This window comes from Moschus berezovskii, chromosome 16, assembly GCF_049115385.1.
Source record: "Moschus berezovskii isolate FMDL1 chromosome 16, NW_MosBer_1.0, whole genome shotgun sequence".
Classification (NCBI taxonomy): Eukaryota; Metazoa; Chordata; class Mammalia; order Artiodactyla; family Moschidae; genus Moschus; species Moschus berezovskii.
Genome location: NC_142475.1, coordinates 23,548,625 through 23,575,234, shown reverse-complemented (window position 1 = coordinate 23,575,234; position 26,610 = coordinate 23,548,625). Strand labels below are relative to the sequence as shown.

The window sequence follows — 26,610 nt, the reverse complement described above, 5'->3', positions numbered from 1 at the left end:
TATCTCACACGCTAGCAAAGTAATGTTCAAAATTCTCCAAGCCAGGCTTCAACAGTATGTGAACTATGAATTTCCATATGTTCAAGCTGGATTTAGAAAAGGCAGAGGAACCAGAGATCAAACTGCCAATATCTGTTGGATCGTCAAAAAAGCAAGAGAGTTCCAGAAAAACATCTACTTCTGCTTTACTGACTACACCAAAGCCTTTGACTGTGTGGATCACAATAAACTGTGGAAAATTCTGAAAGAGATGGGAATACCATGTCACCTTATCTGCCTCCTGAGAAATCTGCATGCAGGTCAAGAGGTAACAGTTAGAACTGGACATGGAACAACAGCTTGGTTCCAAATTGGGAAAGGAGTACGTCAGGGCTGTATACTGTCACCCTGATTATTTAATATCTACGCAGAGTACATCATGAGAAATGCCTGGCTGGAAGAAGCACAAGCTGGAATCAAGATTGCCGGGAGAAATATAAATAACCTCAGATATGCAGATGACACCACCCTTATGACAGAAAGTAAAGAGGAACTAAAGAGCCTCTTGATGAAAGTGAAGAGAGTGAAAAAGTTGGCTGAAAACTCAATGTTCAGAAAACTAAGATCATGGCGTCTGGCCCTATCCCTTCATGGCAAATAGATGGGGAAACAATGGAAACAGTCAGAGACTTTATTGTTAGGGGCTCCAAAATCACTACAGACAGTAACTGCAGCTATGAATATAAAGATGCCTGCTCTTTGAAAGAAAAGCTATGACCAACCTAGACAGTATATTAAAAAGCAGAGACATTACTTTGCCAGCAAAAGTCTGTCTAGTCAAAGCTGTGGTTTTTCCAGTAGTCACGTGTGGATGCAAGAGTTGGACTATAAAGAAAGCTGAGCACCAAAGAATTGATGCCTTTGAACTGTGGTGTTGGAGAAGACTCTTGAGAGTCCTTGTCCCTTGGACTGCAAGGAGATCAAATGAGTCTATCTTAAAGGAAATCAATCCTGAATATTAATTGGAAGGACTGATGCTGAAGCTGAAACTCCAATACTCTGGCCACTTGATGCAAAGAACTGACTCATCTGAAAAGACCCTGATGCTGGGAAAGATTGAAGGTGGGAGGAGACGGGGACGACAGAGGATGAGATGGTTGGATGGCATCACTGACGTGATGGACATGAGTTTGGGTAAGCTCCAGAAGTTGGTAATGGACAGGGAAGCATGGTGTGGTGCAGTCCATGGGGCTGCAAAGAGTCGGACATGACTGAGCGATTGAACTGAACCGGTCTTGGAGAACAGTATTGAAGTTCCTTAAAAACTAAAAATAAGAGTTACCATGCACGTGTGCAAGCTAAGTCACTTCAGTTATGTCTGACTCTTTTTGACCCTATGGATTGTAGCCTGCCAGGCTCCTCCATCCATGGGATTCTCCAGGTAAGAATACTGGAGTGGGTTACCATGCCCTCCTCCGGGGAATCTTCCTGACCAGGAATTGAACCCTTGTCTCATGTCTTCTGCACTGGCAGGCAGGTTCTTTACCACTAGTGTCACCTGGAAGGCCCTAGAGTTGTCACATGATCTTGCAATCCCACTCTTGAGCATACATCCAGAGAAAAACACAATCCAATGGGATTACCTGCATGCCAACGTTCATTGTAGCACTGTTTACAACAGCCAGGACATGGAAGCAACCTAAATGTCCATCAACAGAGGACTGGATAAAGATGTAGTACATATATACAAATGAATATTACTCAGCCATTAAAAAGAATGAAATAATGCCATTTGCAACAACATGGATGGGCCTAGAGAGTGTTACATTGAGTGAAGTAAGTCATATAGAGAAGAAGAAACATCAAATGACATCTAGAGAAGAATGTCATATAGAGAAGAAGAAATAACAAATGACATCCCTTTTTGGACTCCAAAAAGAATAATACAAATGAACTTCATTACAAAACAGAAAGAAACTCACAGACTTCAAAAATGAACTTGTGGTTACAGGGGGAAGGAATAATTAGGGAGTTTGGGAAGGTCATGTACACACTGCTATATTCAAAATGGATAACCAACAAGGTCCTACTGCGTAGAACAGAGAACTCTACTCAATGTTATGTGCCAGTCTGGATGGGAGGGTGTTGGGGGAAGAATGGACACAGGTGTGTATGTATGTATGTGTGTGTGTGTGTGTATATATATGTATATATATATGGCTGGGTCTCTTTGCTGTTCACCTGAAACTAGCACAACAGTGTTAATCAGCTATACTCCAATACAAAATAAAATGTTTAAAGTCTGAAAAAAATAAGCTTTCCTTCTGAGTTCTGCTGATGAAAAGACCAAGCGTTTCCCCGCTTCAGGTGGTGTATCACTGAAGTGCCTTGAGACCCTGAGTCATTAGCTGTCTGCTGCTTATCCTGAAGTTTTCTACAAGTCCCAAAATAAAGTAGGAGAAAGTTCTCAGACTGTGTGATGTGGCATGACTCTGCAATAAATAGGGTGTTTAAACAGAATGAATCACAAGTGTGATTTATACTAAGAGGACAGGCTCATGAATACTAATTGAATACTGGAAGAAGAGATGTTTTCAGATGTATTGACTTTCCTCTAAATCAGATAAAAACCATTTGCTTTTAACATCAAAAGGTTTCTGATGTGATACTTAAGACAACAATCCTAGTTCATCTCATTTTTCTTGGCAGGTTTTATTACTCCAATGGACTTAAATCACAGGTGATGACCAAAGAAGGGAACTGAAGAGAAGGTGCTGCTCCCTCCCTCTCTAGAATATCCCCACTCTACCCCTCTTCCAACATACCTGTCATGAAAACATTTATTCTTGCATCCTAGATGTCAAAGCCACATTGTGATAATCTTCTGCCTCTTTGGTTATATGAATGGTATAGTTTCATTTGTTTCCTACAGAGCTAATAAGAGGCAAAAAATTGAAAATTTTCAGGATTATAGAGCTTGAGGAAACCACAAAGATTCCTCCTATGTCCCTGTTTATGTTCTCTTATTTTCCTTTGAAGCCTATTGCTCTGGTCCTACACATTAAATTTTGGGGAGGACTCTTTCCAACTAGTTTAAAATCGGGAAATGAGTACATCAAGGCTGTATGTTGTCACCTACTTATTTAACTTATATGCAGAATACACGATGTGAAATGCCAGGCTGGATGAAGCACAAGCTAGAATCAAGACTGCCAGGAGAAATATCAATAATCTCAGATACATAGATGACACCACCCTTATGGCAGAAAGTGAAGAAGTACTAGAGAGCCTCCTGATGAAACTGAAAGAGGAGAGTGGAAAAGCTGGCTTAAAACTCAATACTCAGAAACAAAGATCATGGCATCAGGTCTCATCACTTCATGGCAAATAGAAGGGGAAAAAGTGGAAGTAGTGACAGATTTTCTTCTCTTGGCCTCCATAATCACTGTGGATAGTGACTGCAGCCATGAAATCAAAAGACAGCTTGCTCCTTGGAAGAAAAGCTATGACAAAACTAGACAGCATATTAAAAAGCAGAGACATCACTTTGCCAACAAAGGTTCATAGTCAAAGCTATGGTTTTTCCAATAGTCACATACAGATGTGAGCTCAGTTCAGTCACTCAGTTGTGTCTGACTCTTTGCGACCCCATGGACCATAGCACACCAGGCCTCCCTGTCCATCTCCTGGAGCCCACTCAAACTCATGTCCCGGAGCCTACTCACACTCATGTCCATTGAGTCAGTGATGCCATACAATCATCTCATCCTCTGTCATCCCCTTTTCCTCTCGCCTTCAATCTTTCCCAACATCAGGGTTTTTTCAAATGAGTCAGTTCTTCACATCAGGCAACCAGAGTATTGGAGTTTCAGCTTCAACATCAGTCCTTCCAATGAATATTCAGGACTGCTTTCCTTCAGGATAGACTGGTTAGATTTCCGAGCTGTCCAAGGGACTCTCAAGAGTCTTCTCCAACACCACACTTCAAAAACATCAATTCTTTGACAGTCAGCTTTCTTCACAGTCCAACTCTCGCATCCATACATGACTACTGGAAAAACCATAGCTTTGACTAGATGGACCTTTGTTGGCAAAGTAATGTCTCTGCTTTTTAATAAGCCGTCTAGGTTGGTCATAACTTTTCTTCCAAGGAGCAAGCGTCTTTTAATTTCATGGCTGCAGTCACCACCTGCAGTGATTTTGGAGCCCAAAATGATAAAGAAACACTGTTTCCATTGTTTCTCCATCTCTTTGCCATGAAGTGATGGGACCAGATGTCATGATCTTAGTTTTCTGAATGTTGAGTTTTAAGTCAGCTTGAGTTTTGGACCATAAAGAGTGCCAAAGAATTGATGCTTTCAAATTGTGGTACTGGAAAAGAGAATTGAGAGTCCCTTGGACTGCAAGGAGATCAAACCAGTCAATCCTAAAGGAAATCAACCCTGAATATTCACCGAAGGACTGAGGCTGAAGCTGAAGTTCCATTACTTTGGCCACCTGATGTGAAGAGCCAACTTATTGGAAAAGACCCTGATGTTGGGAAAGTTTGAAGGCAAAATGAGAAGGGGGTGCAGAGGATGAGATGGTTAGATAGCATCAGTGACTCAATGGACATGGATTTGAGCAAGGTATGGGTGATTGTGGAAGGAAGACGAGCCTGGAAAGCTATAGTCCATGGGGTCACAAAAAGTTGAAGACGACTTAGCAACTGAAGAACAGCAATTTTTCTTTATCACTTTATTCACTCTTCTTAAGAAACTCCTCTCTATTTACATGCTGATTTGGAGTGACATCTTCATCCTAAACCTCCCTCCTGAGCTCCAGAACCGCAGATCCAACCGCCTATCTTCCCAGGTACCTCAAAGCTCAATCACCCTACCACTGAACCAATATCCCATTTTAGAAGGGACCCCTTGAGCATTTCCCATCTTGGTAAATGCCAAAGAAGTGCACCTAGACATTCAAATTAGAGACTCAACAGTTATCCCAGAAGCCTCACACAAATCATTAAGTCTTTTTTTTTTTTCATTTTATCTACTGAATTCCTCACCCAATTGTTGCTTTGGTTGACTTCCTCAGATTTAGCTTTTCTCATGTACTTGCATTTTAGTTTCAGATTGCTTCCCTGGTAAACAATCTGCCTGAAATACAGGAAAACCCAGGTTCAATCTCTGAGTTGGGAAGATCCCGTGGAGAAGGAAATGGCAACCCACTCCAGTATTCTTGCCTGGAGAATCGCAAGGACAGAGAGGATACAGTTCATGGGATTGCAGAGTCGGACACAACTGAACAATTAACTCTTTCAGCATTTCCCTCTTGTGAGGGAGCTTCTGAGTTTCACACGTTTCTCTCTTTCCAGTACGTTCACTCTTCTCTAGCCATTTCAACTCTAGCTCTATTTGCCCCCGAGATCTCCATTCCAGAACAAGATATGAGATTGGTGGCTCAGGTTGCATACTTCTGGGAGGTGGGGGTGGGGGACAGATACTAACTCCTGGGTCCAGCCTCCAAGCCTTTCTCTGCTTCCTCTGGCCTCTGAATCTTATGCTGAGCCACAACCTGGGGTGGGCAGAAATCAGAGATTTTTCCTTCCTTCTTTCATGGTTGGGAATCCCTTGTGTATGCTCTCTCAGTCGACTGGAGTAGGTTGCCATTTCCTCCTCCAGGGGATCTTCCCAACCCAGGGATCATACCCGTGTGTCCTGAGGCTCCTGCATCGTCAAGAGGATTCCTTACCACTTAGCCACCTGGGAGTCCCTGCTCAGGTGCTATATTTGAAGAAGTAAAGGGAACTCTGTTTTCCTAGTGTGCACTGTATCTTTTTTGTTTTAAAGAAAATTTTCTATTTGGGAACAGTTTCTACATTTACCAAAAAATTGCTAAAATAGCAGAGTTCTCATATACCCATATCCAGTTTCCCCTATTATTAACCTCGTATATTAATTAGTTACATTTGTTGTAACTAATGAACAGATTACTATGAACTGAAGTCCATGCTTTATCCAGATTTCCTGACATTTTACCTTAAGTCCCTTTTCTGTTCCAGGATCCCATCAAGGACACCACTTTACATTTAGGTGTCATGTCCTCTCAAGCTGTGCTTGACTGTGACAGGTCCTGGGGTTCTTCTAATCCCAGCCACCCTGCTAGAGCTGAGGTCCTGGCTGCCCCTGATTATTTCTGGACCAGAATCCAAAGGCCCTTGCGTTCCACACTCCTTTATTTCTATGTGTTTTTACTCCTTTTCTGGCCCATAGAGATATCTGCTTAGTTTAGTAAAGAAGATATATCTTAATTGGAAACTGTCAGCTACCTTTGCTTCAAGCATTCAAAACTTGAAATCATAACCAATTGGAAAATCTTCCTCTTTTTCATTTCCAGCTGGTTGCCAGTTCCTCTTCACTTACGTTCATCACCTCTCTGTAACTTTCCTTTCATATTGCCTCTGCCTTAGATTAGGACCTTGTCATTCTCCATTAATATTATTTTGATACTTTACTTTTTATTTAACTTCTACTGTGCACTTACTCTGCACCAGGATCTATTAAGCAATTTGTATGCATTACCTCATGTAAACCTTCTTACAAAGCTGAGTGGTACAGGGTAATATTTTTACTTCCCAAAGGAAAATTAGAAGTTCAGAGAGGTTAAGTGACTGTTCCAAGGTCACAGAGCCACTTAGGATGGCTGTGTGGGTATCCAAAACTAGGTCGATATAATCCCAGAGCCAAAGCTCTTAAACAGTACAGCATAATATCTAAAAAATTATTTTGTCTCTAGGCATATATGCTGTGCTTAATCGCTCAGTCGTGTCCGACCCTGTGTGACCCCATGGACTATAGCTCACCAGGCTCTTCTGTCCATGAGGATCCTCCAGGCAAGAATACTGGAGTAGGTAGCCAACCCATTCTCCATATGATGCTCAAAACATTTCTCTATAAAGCAACCTTATTAAGGTACTCCAGTAGGGAAAGGCCTTTAACAGTCCCCAGACTGTCACGATTAGTCCAAATTCTGTAGCACACAGCACCCCTCGCTGTCTGGCCTCTCATCTTCCTCAAGTCTCATCTCTAACTGCCAGTTGCCAACACTAGTCATTCATTTATTAAATGCATGAGTAAGCGTTTTTAAAACTGCCCACTAAATTGAGATTTAGATAGGCTTACATGAGGGGAAAGGTGAAAAGTAACTCAGAGCATAGAGAGAGAATTACTATTCATATTCCACTTCTTCTAATTTCAATGCCTCTTTTTGGCTATCCTCATCCCATCCCACTCACCCTATGTTTGTTCCAAGAATGTTTTTCATATCACAAAAAATCTGTAATTTGAGAGAATTATTTATTTAAAGCAGAAAGTGAAACTTTGTAGCCTTAAATAGCATACCAGATACCCTGCTCCTTTAAACATTATTCTGCTGTTTTGTTACACATTGACTCACTTGAAATAATACTTGAAAAAGACCTCAAAGACACTAAAATTACGGAATTGAAAAGGAAATTGTTTTAAACTGGTCTATGAGACACTCAATAGAGTTGCAAGGTTCAACTCTCTGTGGGCACCTGTGATATTTTATCTCCAATATACTACTGAAGCTAATTTTTGTCTCTTTTGGCTCAGAGAACTAGGAGAGGAAATCAATGTCCTCTTTATCAGTGTATTAAAATTTAAGCAACAAAGTCCAAGAATCCTTGAGTGCAAATCCTAGCAAATAAAAAACACTGTGACGCTGCCAGTAGGCAGGCACTGTTTAAAGTCTTGGTGATTCCTCTTTGATGGACTATCCTCCACATATTTAATGTGTAATGTCTTACTATTTAACGTCCACAAGACAGGATATATTGGAAGACTTACGATTCCAACTCATGAAACAGGCTGACCAACAGAATGGAGTTGAAATGGAATGCTAACATGTGTTGGCCATGTTTATGCAGACAGTATAAGCTTTCTGCTCTAGGGAACAACCATATAAATTGACAAAGACTTATTCAGATAATATTTTGAAGGCATTTATTAACTTTGTTTTCTTTAAACATACATGGTAACGTGAGATTAAGTAATGTTTAACATTGTTTTCAAACCATCATGTGAATTTCTCTTAGTAGGTATTTTTACCTACTAAAAAGCTATTAAACTAATTTGCTGAACATAATATTTTCTCTATTGTGAAATCATGCTTCCATTAAAAATTCACATAGCTTTTTACTCACAGATTATACTGATACAAAGGCTTTTTATCTCATAGCTTGTCTAGATGATTCAACATCTGAATTAGTGAAGTTTTAAAACGGCTCACTCAAAGCTTACTCGCACACGGATGTGCACGTGATTTACAGGGACTCTGTTAGGAATGGTCACTGAAACATTTATAACTGGGTTATTCAAAGCTATTAACTGTAGTCAGCATCCTTTCAAAACCTCTAACAGAAATAGAAAATAGAAGCATGTCCCTCAGTTGTGCCTCACTTTTAACTATTTTCACATCCTGCAAAGTAATATTCTTTTGGGCAGAGTTGTGAATGAACATGGTCAAAATTTTACTGAGGAGTATGAATTTTTCATTTTTTTAAATGTGTAAAAATGTTTTTTAGATATGAAGTAGGAAGAAAAGCCACATCTTAAAAAGATCACATGATATGAATTGTTTCCTTAAATATATTTTTCATTGAGATATAGTTGACATAGGCATTTATTAGTTTCAAGCGTGAGACATAACGAGGGGATATCAATAGTCCTATTTCTGAATGTTTGTAATATCCCAGAAATGTTTTAAATTGATGATTTTTTAAAAATGGAAATACTGGGGAAAACTGAACATATAAATTCACTGTTTAAATTGACACTATCGCTGTCCGTGAATACTTAAAATAAAGTAGGCATTTCTTAATAATCTGTCATTTTCTTCCCCTAGCCATGGTGAAATGGGAAAGTCCCTACAAGCATTGGTGGGTGTAAAGGGCAAGTTTTGATGGCCAGGACTGCAAAGGACTTATTTTCATAGGAATTCAGCAAATTTCAAATAGGATCATGATTATTTCTCCACCACAAAATCATGTCCATTTTAATTATTCCACAATTTTAACCAATATAGCTTTAAGTAGGCTGCTTAGAAATCATTAAATCAATTGACAGATATAATTTGTTTTTAATAAGTTATAATTTATGCTGCAGCTCAAACACTAAACCAACACTAGTAGCTCAGGGAAACCTTGGGGCATTGACATTTCTTAATCCATTGATCATCACCATAATTAAACTGTTCCTTGATCCTGGGTTGATTCCTTCTGACAGAGAACAATAATAAAGTCGGGGAAAGAGCATAAGACAAACGTACAAAATTTGGTGGAAACTTTGTAAACTAGAGTTGGCGAGCTTCCATAGCATGTTATGAACATTACCAATCTATAGGGGTATCAGACAAACATCTCTTTCTTCTTTCTCAGTATACCCACTCACTCAGTCAGTTCAGTCACTCAGTCATGTCCGACTCTATGCGACCCCATGAATCACAGCACGCCAGGCCTCCCTGTCCATCACCAACTCCTGGAGTTCACTCAAACTCACGTCCATTGAGTCGGTGATGCCATCCAGCCATCTCATTCTCTGTCGTTCCCTTCTCCTCCTACCCCCAATCCCTCTCAGCATCAGGGTCTTTTCAAATGAGTCAACACTTCGCATCAGGTGGCCAAAGTATTGGCATTTCAGCCTCAGCATCAGTCCTTCCAATGAACACCCAGGATTGATCTCCTTTAGGATGGACTGGTTGGATCTCCTTGCAGCCCAAGGGACTCTCAAGAGTCTTCACCAACACCACAGTTCAAAAGCATCAATTCTTCAGCGATCAGCTTTCTTCACACTCCAACTCTCACATCCATACATGACCACTGGAAAAACAACAGCCTTGACTAGATGGACCTTGGTTGGCAAAGTGATGTCTCTGTTTTTTAATACGCTATCTAGGTTGGTCATAATTTTCCTTCCAAGGAGTAAGCGTCTTTTAATTTCATGGCTGCAATTACCATCTGCAGTGATTTTGGAGCCCCAAAAAATAAAGTCTGCCACTGTTTCCACTGTTTCTCCATCTATTTCCCATGAAGTGATGGGATCAGATGCCATGATCTTAGTTTTCTGAATGTTGAGCTTTAAGCCAACTTTTTCACTCTCCTCTTTCACTTTCATCAAGAGGGTTTTCAGTTCCTCTTCACTTTCTGCCATAAAGGTTGCGTCACCTGCATATCTGAGATTACTGACATTTCTCCCGGCAATCTTGATTCCAGCTTGTGCTTCTTCCAGCCCAGCATTCCTCATGATGTACTCTGCATATAAGTTAAATAAGCAGGGTGACAATATACAACCTTGATGTACTCTTTTTCCTATTTGGAACCTGTCTGTTGTTACATGTCCAGTTCTAACTGCTGCTTCCTGACCTGCATATAGGTTTCTCAAGAGGCAGGTAAGTGGTCTGGTATTCGCATCTCTTTCAGAATTTTCCAGTTTATTGTGATCCACACAGTCAAAGGCTTTGGCATAGTCAATGAAGCAGAAATAGATGTTTTTCTGGAACTCCCTTGCTTTTTCGATGATCCAGAGGATGTTGGCAATTTGATCTATGGTTCCTCTGCCTTTTCTAAAACCAGCTTGAGGCCACCCAAGACAGATGGGTCATGGTGGAGAGGTCTGACAGAATGTGGTCCACTGGAGTAGGGAATGGCAAACCACTTCAGTATTCTTGCTTTGAGAACCCCATGAACAGTATGAAAAGGCAAAATGATAGGATACTGAATGAAGAACTCCCCAGGTTGGTAGGTGTCCAATATGCTACTGGAGATCAGTGGAGAAATAACTCCAGAAGGAATGAAGGGATGGAGTCAAAGCAAAAACAATAGCCACTGTGGATGTGACTGGTGATAGAAGCAAGGTCCAATGCTGTAAAGAGCAATATTGCATAGGAACCTGGAATGTTACGTCCATGAATCAAGGCAAATTGGAAGTGGTCAAACAGGAGATGGCAAGAGTGAACGTAGATACTCTAGGAATCAGCGAACTAAAATGGACTGGAATGGGTGAATTTAACTCAGATGACCATTATATCTACTACTGTGGGCAGGAATCCCTTAGAAGAAATGGAGTAGCCATCATGGTCAACAAAAGAGTCCGAAATGCAGTACTTGGATGCGATCTAAAAAATGACAGAATTATTTCTGTTTGTTTCCAAGGCAAACTACTCAATATCACAGTAATCCAAGCCTATGCCCCAACCAGTAATACTGAAGAAGCTGAAAGGTTCTATGAAGAACTACAAGACCTTTTAGAACTAACACCCAAAAAAGATGTCCTTTTCATTATAGGGGACTGGAATGCAAAAGTAGGAAGTCAAGAGACACCTAGAGTAACCGGCAAATTTAGCCTTGGAGTACAGAACAAAACAGGACAAAGGTTAATAGAGTTTTGCCAAGAGAATGCACTGGTCATAGCAAACACCCTCTTCCAACAACACAAGAGAAGACTCTACACATGGACATCACTAGATGGTTGACACCAAAATCAGACCGATTATATTCTCTGCAGCCAAAGATAGAGTATACCTACTACTGCTTAGTAAAATTTAGCTAAAATTGTATAAATGTTTAGTTAAGAAATCTGATTTCTCTTGAAAGAAATAAAGTGTTCATATTTATTCTAGAGAGGAAAGTGAGTTTTCATCTGTGAGTTGTCTTAGGGTTCACATTTTAAAATGGACTTTAAATGAAAATTTTAAAATGACACTAAATAAAAACCCATTCAAATTCCCCTCTAGCACATACATACCCACAGGCACGGATTCTCATACACTGGATAATCCCAAGGTCTGCTTATCCCACAAGTGAACAAAAAACTGAACTTGGATTTTCAGTTATCTTCAAATTCCACTATATTAGTAGAAAGGGCCCAATCTATTGCAATGTGATACTTCTACATATGGGTATGTGTGTGCTTAGTCACTCAGACACGTCCGACTCCTTGCGACCCTTTGGACTATAGCCCACCAGGCTCCTCTGTCAATGGGATTTTTCAGGCAAGAATACTGGAGTGGGTTGCCATTTTCTTCTCCAGAGGATCTTCCTGATCCAGGGATCAAACCTGGGTCTCCTGTGTCTCCTGCTTTTTTTGTAGGCAGGTTCTTTACCTACTGACCATTGGGAAGCCCACCTCTACATATGCACCAGTCTTTAAAATTTTTGAAAATCCCAGGTCCTTTTAGGGAAGTCCAGATTCCATGAATAACAAGGAAGCTCAACAACAGAATAATTTTCCTTAAATAATCTTCTGACCCAGAAAATATAAGAAGTCATCAAAATGTCAGAATAAACTTCAAAACAAAGTCATTTTTCTCAAGAACATAATTTAATTTGAAACCTCAGAGCAGTTATCCATTTTGTTTTTGTGCTTATAGACAGTGACCTGCATGACAAGTTGGTTCTTCTGATTAAATCAAAGAGACTTCCTGCTTTTACATGAAGAATCTTCCAGCTTGGAGAGAAGGTAGGTGCTGGTTCAGTGATGACCTAGTTTTATGCTGTAGAATGTGTTGCCTCCAGCCAGAGTAGTTTTTTCTGTGTTTTTTCCCCCTCTCTCTCCCACTACAATATTTTTCACTTTAAAGTTGATCTTTTTTATTCATATAATTAAAAAGTCTGGATTCAAAATGAGAGGCATATAAGTTATGTGATGATACTTTAAAATGCCTGGTGTATTGCAACTAAAAAGCAGTTAAATATGTCTTGCTTTCTCTTTTTTAGAATTTCCAAACCAGTTATTACTGCTTTAATTTTACCAACTACTTAGAAGAATTCCCAGGGAACCCCTAATTTTATAGGCGCTCTTTTCGATATATAAGCAGCCTGGGGTTAGCAAGATACAAATTTGTATTTAATTGTGCTTCATTAAGTTTGGAGGGTTGAATGTATTCTATTCTGAAGGCAGGGCAAAGGACAAGATCAGTGTATGTCAGACTTTTTCAATTCCATAGAAGAGCAATAGTTCAAGAGAATAGTTTAGGGATATTTCCTAACAATTTTGACAAGTGAGGAGGTTTAAAAATAACACATCTTATTAAAAAATTCTACAGAAGTAATACACATATTATGTCATCATTTCACAGACATTATGCCAAAATATCCATTTGGAGAAGGAAATGGCAACCCACTCCAGTACTCTTGCCTGGAAAATCCCATGGACGGAAGAGCCTGGTGGACTGTAGTACATGGGGTTGCAAAGAGTTGGACATGACTGAGCGACTTCACTGACATAAGAAAGGAGGTAAGAAAAGAAAGACAGGGAAAGAGAGAAGGAGGGGAAGAAGGACAGAAAGAAGAAAGGATGAGTAAAAAGAAGGAAAAGATGGTCACTTTGGTCAAATAAATATAATTTCATGAAAAACTAGTATTCTTTTTTTTAATGCATCTGTTTCACCATCAGTGGTATGGACCAGCAGTTGCAAAACCACTCACTGAGATCTGGTCTAGTCTCATTTTTGTTTCTGAGAAAAGAACCTGACCTGAAAACATTTAGAAGATAAGCTATTTACCATTAGTTATCAACCTACTTAGATTCTTTCCTTGGTTTTGCCACTATTTCCAGTGTGATTGTGAATAAATCATTCAACTTTCAGACTATTCCACAGAATGCTACATAGTGGCCATAATAAGTGTCCACTCTTTAATGTTGAGTGGACTGTAAGTATTCACCCAATTCAACATGTATTTGTTAGTCACCTAAGACATAGACAATGCATATGCTAAAATGCTGTGGATTTATCCATGTGATCAAATTTGGGGAAGGGGTGGCCAAGTATGGGGGGAATTGGGGTGGAATTCTAACACTGTTCTAGGCAGAAAGAAACACTTCCATAAAGCCCATGACACCCCATACAGAAGCATGGCTAGAGAGTAGGGCTGGGGTCTGAGACTAAGCTGGACAGCAAACTGGGACACAGAATGAAAGGGCCATAGAGAAACAACCTTATCTGGTGAGGAACAAGAAACTGCCTGCTAATAACCAAGAGACAAGCGAGCATATCCACAAGGATCAGGACTGGAGGCTGGCTTCATACATGCAGGAGGGAAGGGATCACGGCGCCTCATTCAAGCCGTATCTTTAAGGCTCAACAACAATCCACTAATATTCATGGAGAACCTCCAAGGTCTAGGCACTGTTATAAGCACGTTATACAGACAACTTCATTTACTCTTCACAACAGCCCTTTCAGGAGGCACCAGTTTTTAATTTCTTTTGTAAGTGAAGACACTGAGCTTTGAGATTTTAAGTATCTTGTTCATGGTCACATAACTGGCAGAGGGAATGGGATTCCAACTTAGACATCACATTCCATAGGCCAAGTTCCTCACTGATCCACCCTGCCTTTGGGAGCAAAAGTAGGAACTCTGTAAGCGCTATGGGATGCGTGACTATCCTTCTGCCTTCCTGCCATGGGTCAAAACCATTCAGGATCTCAGAGAGCTGATCTTAGCACTTTTCCAGGCAAGTTGATGCCTAAACCACTCTTAAGACATAACAGCTGAACTTCAGAAAACAAAACCCAAACTTCCCAGTACATGTGCTCAATTTGTTACATTCCCTTGATACTTCATTTTAATATTCTTAGCGACAACTTATTCTTTTCTTGGTAGAAATGAAGAACATCTGGGCACCTCCTCTTTAAAACAATGCTGGGAAGCTTGAGAATCACTAAATTTCCCATCAATCATTTTCTTCTTCATGCTGCAAATATCAATTCTTCATGTTGCAAACATCAATTCCATTAGTCTTTTCATAAACTAATTCTATGCCAAGTGAAAAACAACTCTTTGAAAAAAATCTTTTATTAATACATCAAATGCCCTGTAATCGAAACCAGCCTAATTGATTTCTCAGAACTGTATCATTTATTTGCTAGAATGTTTATAAAAATTGTATAAGATTTAAACACATTTTACCAAGTAACTTTTCTATTGCCTTCTTCCCTTAACCTGTTTTACTGTTCTTTAAAAAACTTATCATTCTTTGACAATCTGTTAAATATTCCATTTATTTATAGCCTGTTTTCCCCAGTAGAATATAAGCACCTGAGCACTTGGACTTCATCTTATTTTCTCTTGTATTACTGGCACTTCAAATAAGACCTGGTATCTACTAGGCATTTAGTAAGTACTTATTCATTAATAAGTGAATAGGTTAACAAATGAAGGAACATATTTTCATATATGGAAAATTCTGAGTTAAACACATGCACTAAATAAACCCAGAATTTGTTCCTCTGAATATAGAAATTGCTGTGTAAAGAATAGTGACTGGTTCATCATAGGTGGTATCCATCAAAGAGAAGGTGGTACAGTGAGATTAATATAGAAAGGATAAAAAGTACAGACTAGGCATAAGGGCAAACAGGAGATTAAAAGGGGTGAGCAGACTGTCAGTTCCCTTGACAAGGTGAGGACCTGAGGTATTATTCAGACACCTGTTGGCCAAGTCCCCTACTGGCCCTGTTTGGAAACCCTGCAGAGCTAGGAACCTGGGAAGGCTAAACTCAACCCTTTTCTCTCTTCTCCTTGAACTTGCAAAGAGCATTTAAATAGTGTAAGTAATTTTAAAAAGGGCTTTAAATATAAGATACGACACCATTAAACTCCTAGAAGAGAACACAGGCACAACGTTCTCTAACATAAATAGCAGCAACGTTTTCTTAGGTTGGTCTCCCAAGGCAAAAGAAATAAGAGCAAAAATAAACAAATGGGACCTAATCAAAGTTATAAGCCTTTGCATAGCAAAGAAAACCATAAAACAAAAAGACTACCTAAGGAACAGCAGAAAATATTCTGCAAACAATGCAACCAATGAGGGTTTAATTTGCAAAATATACAAGCACCTCATACAGCTCAATATAAAAACAAAAACCAAACAAACCGATCAAAAAATGGAGAGGACTACATAGACATTTCTCCAAAGAAGACATACAAATGGCCAACAGCCATATGAAAAGATGTTCAACACTGCTAATTATTAGAGAAATGCAAGTTAAAACTATAATGAGTTTTCACCTCACAACAGTCAAAGCAGCCATAATTAAAAAGTTTACAAATAATAAATATTGCAGGGGGCATGGAAAAAAGGAACCATCCTACACTGTTAGTGGGAATGTAAATCGGGGCAGCCATTATAGACAACAGTATAGAGGGTCTTTGAAAACTAAAAACAGAGTTAACATATGATCCAACAATCCCATTCTTGGCCACATATATGGAAAAGACAAAAACTCTAATTTGAAAAGATGCATGCACCCCAATGTACAATGTAGTGTTATTTACGATAACAAGACATGGAAGCTACCTAAATGTCCATGGATGAATGGATAAAGAAAATGTACTATATGTATGTATGTTTGTGTATATGTATGTGTATATATATATATATGAGCTAAAGCCATAAAATGAATGAAATAATGCCATTTGCAACAACATGGATGACCTAGAGATTATCATACTAAGCGAAGTAGGAAAAAGATAAATATAATATAATATCACTTATATGTGGAATCAGAAAAAATGATAGAAATTAACTTATTTACAAAACAGAAACAGACACAGATATAGAAGACTAACTGCAGTTAAAAAAGTGGAAGGGTCTTGCCTGTTGGCTCAGACAGTAAAGCGTCTGCCTACAATGTGGGAGCCCAGTTCGATCCCTGGTCAGGAAGATCCCCTGGGGAAGGAAATGGCACCCCACTTCAGTACTCTTGCCTGGAAAACCCCATGGATGGAGGAGCCTGCTAGGCTACAGTCAAAGGGGTTGCAAGAGTCAGGCACGACTGAGTGACTTCACTTTCACTTTCACCAAAGGGGAAAGGTTGGGGGAGGGATAAATTAGGAATTTGGTATTAATAGATACACACTGGCTAGTCACTTCAGTCGTGTCCGACTCTGTGCGACCCCATAGATGGCAGCCCACCAGGCTCCGCCATCCCTGGGATTCTCCAGGCAAGAACACTGGAGTGGGTTGCCATTTCCTTCTCCAATGTGTGAAAGTGAAAAGTGAAAGTGAAGTCGTGTCCGACTAGTAGCGACCCCATGGACTGTAGCCCACCAGGCTACTCTGTACATGAGATTTTCTAGGCAAGAGTACTGGAGTGGCTTGCCATTGCCTTCTCCGATACACACTACTATATCTAAAATAAACAACAAAGCCCTACTGTATAGCTGCTGCTAAGTCGCTTCAGTCGTGTCTGACTCTGTGTGACCCCGTAGACGGCAGCCTACCAGGCTCCCATCCCTGGGATTCTCCAGGCAAGAACACTGGAGTGGGTTGCCATTTCCTTCTCCAATGCAGGAAAGTGAAAAGTGAAAGTGAAGTCACTCAGTCATGTCCGACTCTCGGCGACCCCATGGACTGCAGCCCACCAGGCTCCTCTGTCCATGGGATTTTCCAGGCAAGAGTACCAGAGTGGTGTGCCATCGCCTTCTCCAAACTGTATAGCGCAGAGAACTATATTCTACATCTTGTAATAAAGTATAAAAGAAAAGAAACCGAAAAAAAAAGTATGTATAACTGAGTTGCTATGCTGTACAACAGAAACTATCACAACATTATAAATCAATTATGCTTCAATGTAAAAAAATAAAAAATGAGGGCTTTGTTAACTCTAGACTTTTTGTTTTTTAACAGATGTCAAGGTTGTATGGTCCTATTCACTGCTCCTCACAGCAAGGGTTCCAGTCCTTCTCTAATGCGCTGCGTTTTCAAAGCTCTTCCTTAAATTGAACTTTTAACAGATCTCCTCCCTCTTCCTCCACTGGGAAGGGCAAGGATCCTCACCACCACCTCCCCCAGCACCCCTCTCTCACTCCTCTTTCCCAGCCTGGAAGTTTATTGAGCACTTACTGTGTGCCTCACACTGAACTAAGTGCTGGGATTGGTGAAATTTATGGCATCCTTCCCTCCTCTTAAGAAGTGACACTTGGTATGGAGACAGACAGCACAAGAAGATAGGGAAGATAGGAAAGTGCCAGATGCAAGGCAGCTGATAAACAAGGGCAGTGGAGAGTGGCGAATAGTGACCAGATCTACGTAGTCAATAAAGAGCCCCCGTGTTTTTACAACCTTAGGTGATTTCTCCACCTTTTGGATTCCACTGCACTTGCAGTGAACCTCCCCTGCCCTTCCTGCTCCTCTCTCATTTCCCCTCTGCACCCCACCCCTCACCATGGCACCGGGGGCGGGGGGGCATGGGTCTTGTGTTCCACTCAATGACTTGCCTGCTTTAACCAGACAATCCCTGACCGCCCCCCCCACCCCCGGCAGGTAAACACCTTGAAAGCAGAGATCTCTGTTTGACTCTTTTTATTCTGAACAGCATCTGCTATAAGGTCTCCCACAGCAAGGTCTGCTCAGAGATTAATCAGCATTTGGTGTGTCAATGAATGACTCTGATAACAGAGCATCTATTCAAGAGCTGTCCCACTTCCTAACTTTCAAGGGAAACATCTCAGAATGGAAAGAAATGAGCACCTTTTACTAACAGTCACAGACGCTGGAATTTTGGCTTTAAGACTCTGAACCAAGGAACAAATATTACCTGGACCATACACGCTCAGCTTAGGGAGCGATGTGACACTTCGGGATCCTGTGTGCTCAGTCTTCTTCACTACCTCTACGCCTACTTTACAGCTCTTTCAGAAGTCCTTGCATGCAGTTCTCTGAATTAAAGGTAGCAAATACATGAGTATGAAAAGTACGAGTATATTATTTGATTTCATTTTCCACCTTTTTTTTAAATCTTCTTTTTCTTTTTGGACACAGCATGAGGCTTGTGGGATCGTAGATCCCTGACCAGAAAGCAAATCTAGGACCTTGGCAGTGAAAGTTTGGACCCCTAACCACTGGACCACCAAGGAATTCCCTCATCTTCTATTTTTAAGTAGGGATTCTGTTTTTGAAGGCTATGCAGGTTCCTCATATAAACTGCCAGACTCAAATGGTTTTATTGAGCACGAACAAAAATTAGAGTAGGGAAGAAATCTATTCTGTTTTCATCGGTTTGGCCATTAGAGCTAGTCCACTAATTTAATGTTGTATTACTCTAGTTCTAATTAGCACTTTCGTTTAAACAAAATCATAGAATTTTAAGTATGTGAGGAACTTCAAATATCTAGCCCAGTTGTAGGTCATAGCTCCTTAACAGAACATGCAATCAATTCAGTGAGCTAAATTAAATGACTATATTAAATTTAAATGACTGCATTTAAAACATGAGAAAATAACAATCAGAATGAATAGAAAGGAAATGTTTTCTGAAAATCTTTTTCAGCTCTGTTGTGCTTGAGTGTGCATGGGGTAAGTAGTGTGCAATGTGTTAGGCAGAATGCTAAGATAGTCCCCATTATTTCTTACCCCTCTCACCTGTCCTGTGATCCCCAGGCCTGTGATGGTGACGGACATCACTCCCATGATTAGCTTTTGTTGACTTTCAAACATGGAGACCATCTCTGTGGCCCTGACCTAACTACATAAGCCCTTTAAGGGCAGACAGCTTTCTTGCAATTCCAAGGAGAGAAAGTCAGAGATGCATTATGGGAAGTATCTGACATGCAGTTACTGGCTTGAAGTTTGAAAAGGCCACATGACACGCGAAGAGAGTAGCCTCTAAAAGCTAAGAGTGAAGCTTCAGCTGATAGCCAACAAGGAAAAGGGGACCTCAGTCCTACAAAGGAAAAGAATTGAATTCTGCCAACAAAAGGAATGAACTTGGAAGCGTTTATTCCTTTTGTTGGAACTCTATCTTTCCCTAGCTGGAGCGATCTGCAGACACGAACTCAGCCCAGCTAATACCCTGAGCTCAAAAATCACTGCAGATGCTGATTGCAGCCATGAAATTAAAAGACGCTTACTCCTTGGAAGGAAAGTTATGACCAACCTAGAAAGCATATTAAAAAGCAGAGACATTACTTTGCCAACCAAGGTCTGTCTAGTCAAGGATATGGTTTTTCCCGTGGTCATGCATGGATGTGAGAGTTGGAGTGTGAAGAAAGCTGATTGCCGAAGAATTGATGCTTTTGAACTGTGGTGCTGGAGAAGACTCTTGAGAGTCCCTTGGACTGCAAGGAGATCCACCCAGTCCATTCTGAAGGAGATCAATCCTGGGTGTTCATTGGAAGGACTGATGCTAAAGCTGAAACTCCAATACTTTGGCCACCTCATGTGACGAGTTGACTCACTGGAAAAGACCCTGATGCTGGGAGGGATTGGGGGTGGGAGGAGACGGGGATGACAGAGAATGAGATGGCTGGATGGCATCACCGACTCGATGGACACGAGTTTGAGTGAGCTTCGGGAGTTGGTGATGGACAGGGAGGCCTGGTGTGCTGTGATTCATGGGGTTTCAAAGAGTCGGACACGACTGAGCAACTGAACTGAACTGAACTGAAGGACCTGAATCTACTGCCTACACAAGAAGGCAATAATTTCTCTTTCCTAGCGTTCTCTCAATAAGAAGTAGATCCATAAACAAGTTCATGAGGGATAAAAGCTGAGAGATCAAAGAAATTTCTAGAAAAGCTACTGCAGCCACTCAGCCACTAAGGGACATTTAAATAATTCCAAAAAAGTTTTAGCACTTTTAAAAAACTTCATTTATTTTTAATTGAAGTTCTTTTTTTAATTTTAAAATTTCCTGAATTATTGCTTGAATTTTCAAAAATCACTGAAGTATAGTATTACACTTCATTGCTAAATTTAAATGTAGTAGTCAACTTAGCCACAAGAGGGTTTTTCCAGTTGTGTGAGTCATAAGTTGAGGCACTTGTGACTTATGAAAACTATGTTTATTTGTTTTTTTTTTTTTATTTCTATCGAAGTATTGTTGCTTCACAATATTGTGTGAGTTTCTGGTGTACAGAAAAGTAAATTAGTTATATGTTATACACATATCCCCTCTTTAATTTTCCTAGAGTTCCTAGAGTTGCCTAGTTTTTAGTTTTTCAGAGTCCCCTGTGCTATATATTAGGTTCTCATCAGATATTTATTTTATACATATGTATGTATGTGTGTGTGCGTGTGTGCACACTTAGTCATGTCCAACTCTTTTTGACCCCATGAACTGTAGCCCACCAGGCTCCTCTGTCAATGGAATTTCCCAGGCAAGAATACTGGGACGGGTTGCCACTTCTTTCTCCAGGGGATCTTCTGATTCAGGGATTGATCTCCCATCTCTTGCGTCTCCTGCACTGAGGCAAGTTCTTCATAAGCTGAGCCATCAGAGAAGCGCATTTTATACATCAGTTCAATTCAGTCAGTCAATTGCATGTGACTCTTTGCAACTCCATTGACTGCAGCATGCCAGGCTTCCCTGTCCATCACCAACTCCTGGAGCTTGCTCAAACCCAGGTCCATTGAGTCAGTGATGCCATTCAACCATCTCGTCTTCTGTCGTCTCCTTCTCCTCCTGCCTTTGATCTTTCCCAGCATCAGGGCCTCTTCAAATGAGTCAGTTCTTCCCATCAGGTGGCCAAAGTATTAGAGTTTCAGCTTCAACGTCAGTCCATCCAATGAACACTCAGGACTGATTTCCTATAGGATGGACTGGTTGGATCTCCTTGCAGTCCAAAGAACTCTCAGAGTCTTCTCCAACACCACAGTTCAAAAGCATTACTTCTTTGGGCTCATCTTTCTTTACAGTCCAATTCTCAAATCCATACATGACTACTAGAAAAACCATAGCTTTGACTAGACAGACCTTTGTTGGCAAAGTAATGTCTCTGCTTTTTAATATGGTGTCTAGGTTTACACATAGTAGAGTATGTATGTCAATCTCAATCTCCCCATTCAATCATCCCTCCCTTCCCCGCTTTGTAACCATAAGTTTCTTCTCTGCATATATGTCTCTATTTCTCCTTTGAAAATAAGTTCACCTGTACCACAGTTTATTGTGACCCACACAGTCAAAGGCTTTGACAATAAACTGTGGAAAATTCTGAAAGAGATGGGAATACCAGACCACCTGACCTGCCTCTTGAGAAACCTGTATGCAGGTCAGGAAGCAACAGTTAGAACTGGACATGGAACAACAGACTGGTTCCAAATAGGAGAAGGAGTATGTCAAGGTTGTATATTGTCATCTTGTTTATTTTACTTATATGCAGAGTACATCATGAGGAACACTGGGCTGGAAGAAGCACAAGCTGGAATCAAGATTGCTGGGAGAAATATCAATAACCTCAGATATGCAGATGACACCACCCTTATGGCAGAAAGTGAAGAGGAACTCAAAAACCTCTTGATGAAAGTGAAAGAGGAGAGTGAAAAGGTTGGCTTGAAGCTCAACATTCAGAAAAAAAAGATCATGGCATCTGGTCCCATCACTTCATGGGAAATAGATGGGGAAACAGTGGAAACAGTGTCAGACTTTGTTTTTTGGGGCTCCAAAATCACTGCAGATGCTGATTGCAGCCATGAAATTAAAAGACGCTTACTCCTTGGAAGGAAAGTTATGACCAACCTTGATAGTATATTAAAAAGCAGAGATATTGCTTTGCCAACCAAGGTCCGTCTAGTCAAGGCTATGGTTTTTCCCGTGGTCATGTATGGATGTGAGAGTTGGACTGTGAAGAAAGCTGATTGCCGAAGAATTGATGCTTTTGAACTGTGGTGTTGGAGAAGACTCTTGAGAATCCCTTGGACTGCAAGGAGAGCCAACCGGTCCATTCTAAGGGAGATCAATCCTGGGTGTTCATTGGAAGGACTGATGCTAAAGCTGAAACTCCAATACTTTGGCCACCTCATGCGACAATTTGACTCACTGGAAAAGACTCTGATGCTGGGAAAGGTTGGGGGTGGGAGGAGAAGGGGACGACAGAGAATGAGATGGCTGGATGGCATCACCGACTCTGTGGACATGAGTTTGTGTGAACTCCGGGAGTTGGTGGCGGACAGAGAGGCCTGGCGTGCTGTGATTCATGGGGTCGCGGAGAGTCGGACACGACTGAGCGACTGAACTGAACTGAACTGATGACTGAGCAATATTTCATTGTATATATGTACCACACCGAAAAATATCTTTAAACAAAAGGGCATATTCGCCAGTGGATGGGTTAGTTGGCATGGTTAACTTAAGTGAAATTATCCTTGGATTGCAGTAAAAATATCACTTTACTATATTTTCGATAGAAACTCTTTTGGCTCACCTCTTTGTAGAGGAGGTTGGTATCATTCTGAGTGACACAGAGGCTAATTCTAAAATGTCATGAGAAGGTTAATTTCATTCACAGCGTCGGCTATCTCTGGCTTACAATTTTTTCTTTGATTCCTTTAAGGTTCTCTCTCTCATCCATAAACAGAGACTATAGTACTTAACAAGAGTTGCGAAGAGCAACTGAGATAGAAGGAACTTAACTTATGCCTGGTATTGAGAATTACTCATAAATGGCAATTAAAATTGTTGTTGTTGTTTATCACCAACACATATACTAAGGGATACTAAATAGATTTGTTCTGCAAAATGATTTTTCAACACAGGTGATTACATGGTTGCTAACATTTCAATCTTGAAAATTTCTCCAGGTCCAAATTAGTAGAAGGGTGATATCAACAAGGAAATCTCACAATTCTTACCTCTATTTTAACATACAGACATGTCACTGACAACAGTTATGAATAAAATTCTTGCAAATCCAATACTTAACCATTCACTAGTGGCAGGGCTACTTAAAATAACACAGTTCATCTTTCCGCAATTCAAACTTATGATTTAGACTTATTTTCCATGCTTAGAGCTCTTTATTTCCTTTGATCAAGCTGGTCAATTTTTTGCCCTCATGTTCTCATCTTTAAGAAATATCGAAGTTGTAAGATAAGTTTTATTTCTGAAGGAAAAATACTGTTATCATAGCTACTTAATAAATCAGAAAAGCAGCAGATGGTTGTGGACATGTTGAAGGCTGGAAGGAGAGGACACTGGGAAATGGAGACAGACAGTTATGTAAATGTCATGGGCTTTTCCAGTTGATTGCTTTTTAGAACTCTGCTATTATAAGTTTTACAAATGGAAATATGTTCCTGTCTACCCTCTCTCATATCAAGTCTCATTATAGGTGACCACTGACATCCTGAAAGACACCCATTAAAAAAGTAAGATACAAATAGCTTCATCTGGAAAGAGGAAACCTGAGGATAGATATAGGAAGGAGACATAACGGGAAGAGAAAGCATGGTTTTAGGTGCCAGATCCTGAATACAACTAGACATACATGGAGGCATCTCTTTAAGTGTGAAGAAGTAATTTAACCCAAAGACAGAGTATAATGACTGCACAAAGTCACATAGAAAACTGGTGTGGGAATCAGAATCAGAAATCTGATATGATCACATTTCTAGATAGAGACACTAAAATATCTGAGAAAAATAATACAAACATACCATATTGGGAGCACAGGCGTATTGGATACCATGTAAAACATGAGCCCTTTGATGTAACTTTGGTAAAACCATTAAGCCAATAGCATCTACAGTCAGTATCTACTGACTAAATCTCTCCAAGAAATAATAAGCAACACCACTGCATCCATCATCTTCTTGGGTAAATTCATCTCTCCCATGCATGACCTCTATCATATATATGTCTAGCAACCTTTGTCTCAATTAGACCGAACACACTGAAAATTGTTACTGAGAGGTAGAAATCAAGGTCAAAGACATGATAAGCAAACACTGGTACATAAAGTGGGCAATGCAACTTATTTGTATTATCTCAAACACTTTATTTAGGTGTTAAAGTTCAGAATTAGAAGATATTATTCTACTTCAGAAAAAAGGGACACAATGTAGATAGGTTACTTATAATACTGAATATAATATGAATGCTATGTAAATAGTTCTGGGTGTACAGCAAATTTTGGGTGGACATGAGTTTGAGCAAGCTCCGGGAGTTGGTGATGGACAGGGAAGCCTGGCAAGCTGCAGTCCATGGGGCTGCAAAGAGTCAGACATGACCGAGCAACCAAACTGAACTGAATGTGGACAGACCCTATCCATAGCCTACTAGCTTATCATACAATGGGATCTGGATGGATGTGATTCACTCTCTCCAATGTAAAGTAATGTGCAAGGTGAAAACAGACCTACAACATGATTTGTCCTTCTTCAGAATGTAATTTTCTATTTTCTTAGTGGCTTTGTTAGTTATAGGCTGACATCAAGCACTGTCTCAACAACCTGACAGAACAGGGTCAGCCACTTGAGAGCCTGGAGGGAGAATGAAAAGAACAAAAACCAAAAGCCACCAAAAAAAAAACAGCACTGGCTAAAGACTTGCAAAAATGAAAATATCAGCACATAAGCTTAAAACTTTATATATATATATACACACATAAGTTACTTCTGTTGGGCAGGATATAGAAAGTCTTCAGGCCTACTCTCTTACTTAACTTTGCTGGAGGCTTGTGGTATTTTTCCAACTCTATGTTCAGGCTGTATGAGAAAATGTCCACGGAAACCACCATGGTTGCCCCTTTGTATCTGCATATAGTTGCCCCTTTGTATCTGCAGGTTCCACATCCACATATTAACCCAAACAAGGACTGAAAATATTTGGGGAGAGAAATTCAGAAAGTTCCCCCCCCAAAAAAATAAAACTTGCAATTGTTTTACACCCAGAACTATTTCAGAGAAGGCAATGGCAAGCCACTCCAGTACTCTTGCCTGGAAAATCCCATGGATGGAGGAGCCTGGTAGGCTGCAGTCCATGGGGTCGCTAAGGGTCGGACATGACTGAGCGACTTCACTTTCACTTTTCACTTTCACACATTGGAGAAGGAATTGGCAACCCACTCCAGTGTTCTTGCCTGGAGAATCCCAGGGACGGGGGAGTCTGGTGGGCTTCTGTCTATGGGGTCACACAGAGTCGGACATGACTGAAGTGACTTAGCAGCAGCAGCAGAACTATTTACAGAGCATTCATATTCTATTTGGTATTATAAGTAATCTTGAGATGATTTAAAGTATATGGGAGGATATGTGTAGGTCTATGCAAGTATTATGCTGGTTTATATAAAGGAGTTGAGCATCCTCAGCTGTGGTATCCTTTAGGAGTCCTGGAACCAATCCCCATGGATACTGAGCAACAGTTATGTATATTATATAAACAAGGGGGCATTAAGCACAGCCCCTCACATTCACTGTTCTGAATGGATAGACCTCATCTACTCATTTGCATAAATCAGAATACTCACCAATGGTGTAGAACCTCTTCAGCTCACTTCTTCGGGAAGAATGTTTCTGGGAATTTGCTGCATTGTTCTGTTCTTCTTCAATGATGGGTGTCTTGGGTGCCGGGGGCTTACTGGCTTGTGGCATTTGCTTTCCTGCACCAGCCAAAGGGTTGAACCCTGGAGCAGTAATATCCACCGACTGGGACTTTTTCTTCAACCTACAAGTAGAGTATATCACATGTGATAACTCCTGACTCCAGAGAAAGACACAATTTTTTTTTTCACTTTTATCTCCATCATAATTTTTTTCAACAACTGAGCTACATTTGGCCTTGAAAGAGAACAAAGTTTATTCAGAAATTACAGATCTTCCCTACAGTATTTTAAATCCTTTAAATATT

General features: G+C 40.3%; 1 protein-coding gene across 2 annotated transcripts in view; it reads right to left on the bottom strand.

The window, feature by feature from the left end:
• Window positions 1–26,610, bottom strand: part of OXR1 (oxidation resistance 1) — a 523,569-nt gene that overhangs the window by 232,479 nt on the left and 264,480 nt on the right. For both annotated transcript variants that reach the window (XM_088844755.1, XM_088844753.1), the window contains exon 3: window positions 26,231–26,427. In XM_088844755.1, coding sequence (XP_088700881.1) covers window positions 26,231–26,427 — 197 coding nt within the window. The remainder of the gene's footprint in view (window positions 1–26,230; window positions 26,428–26,610) is intronic.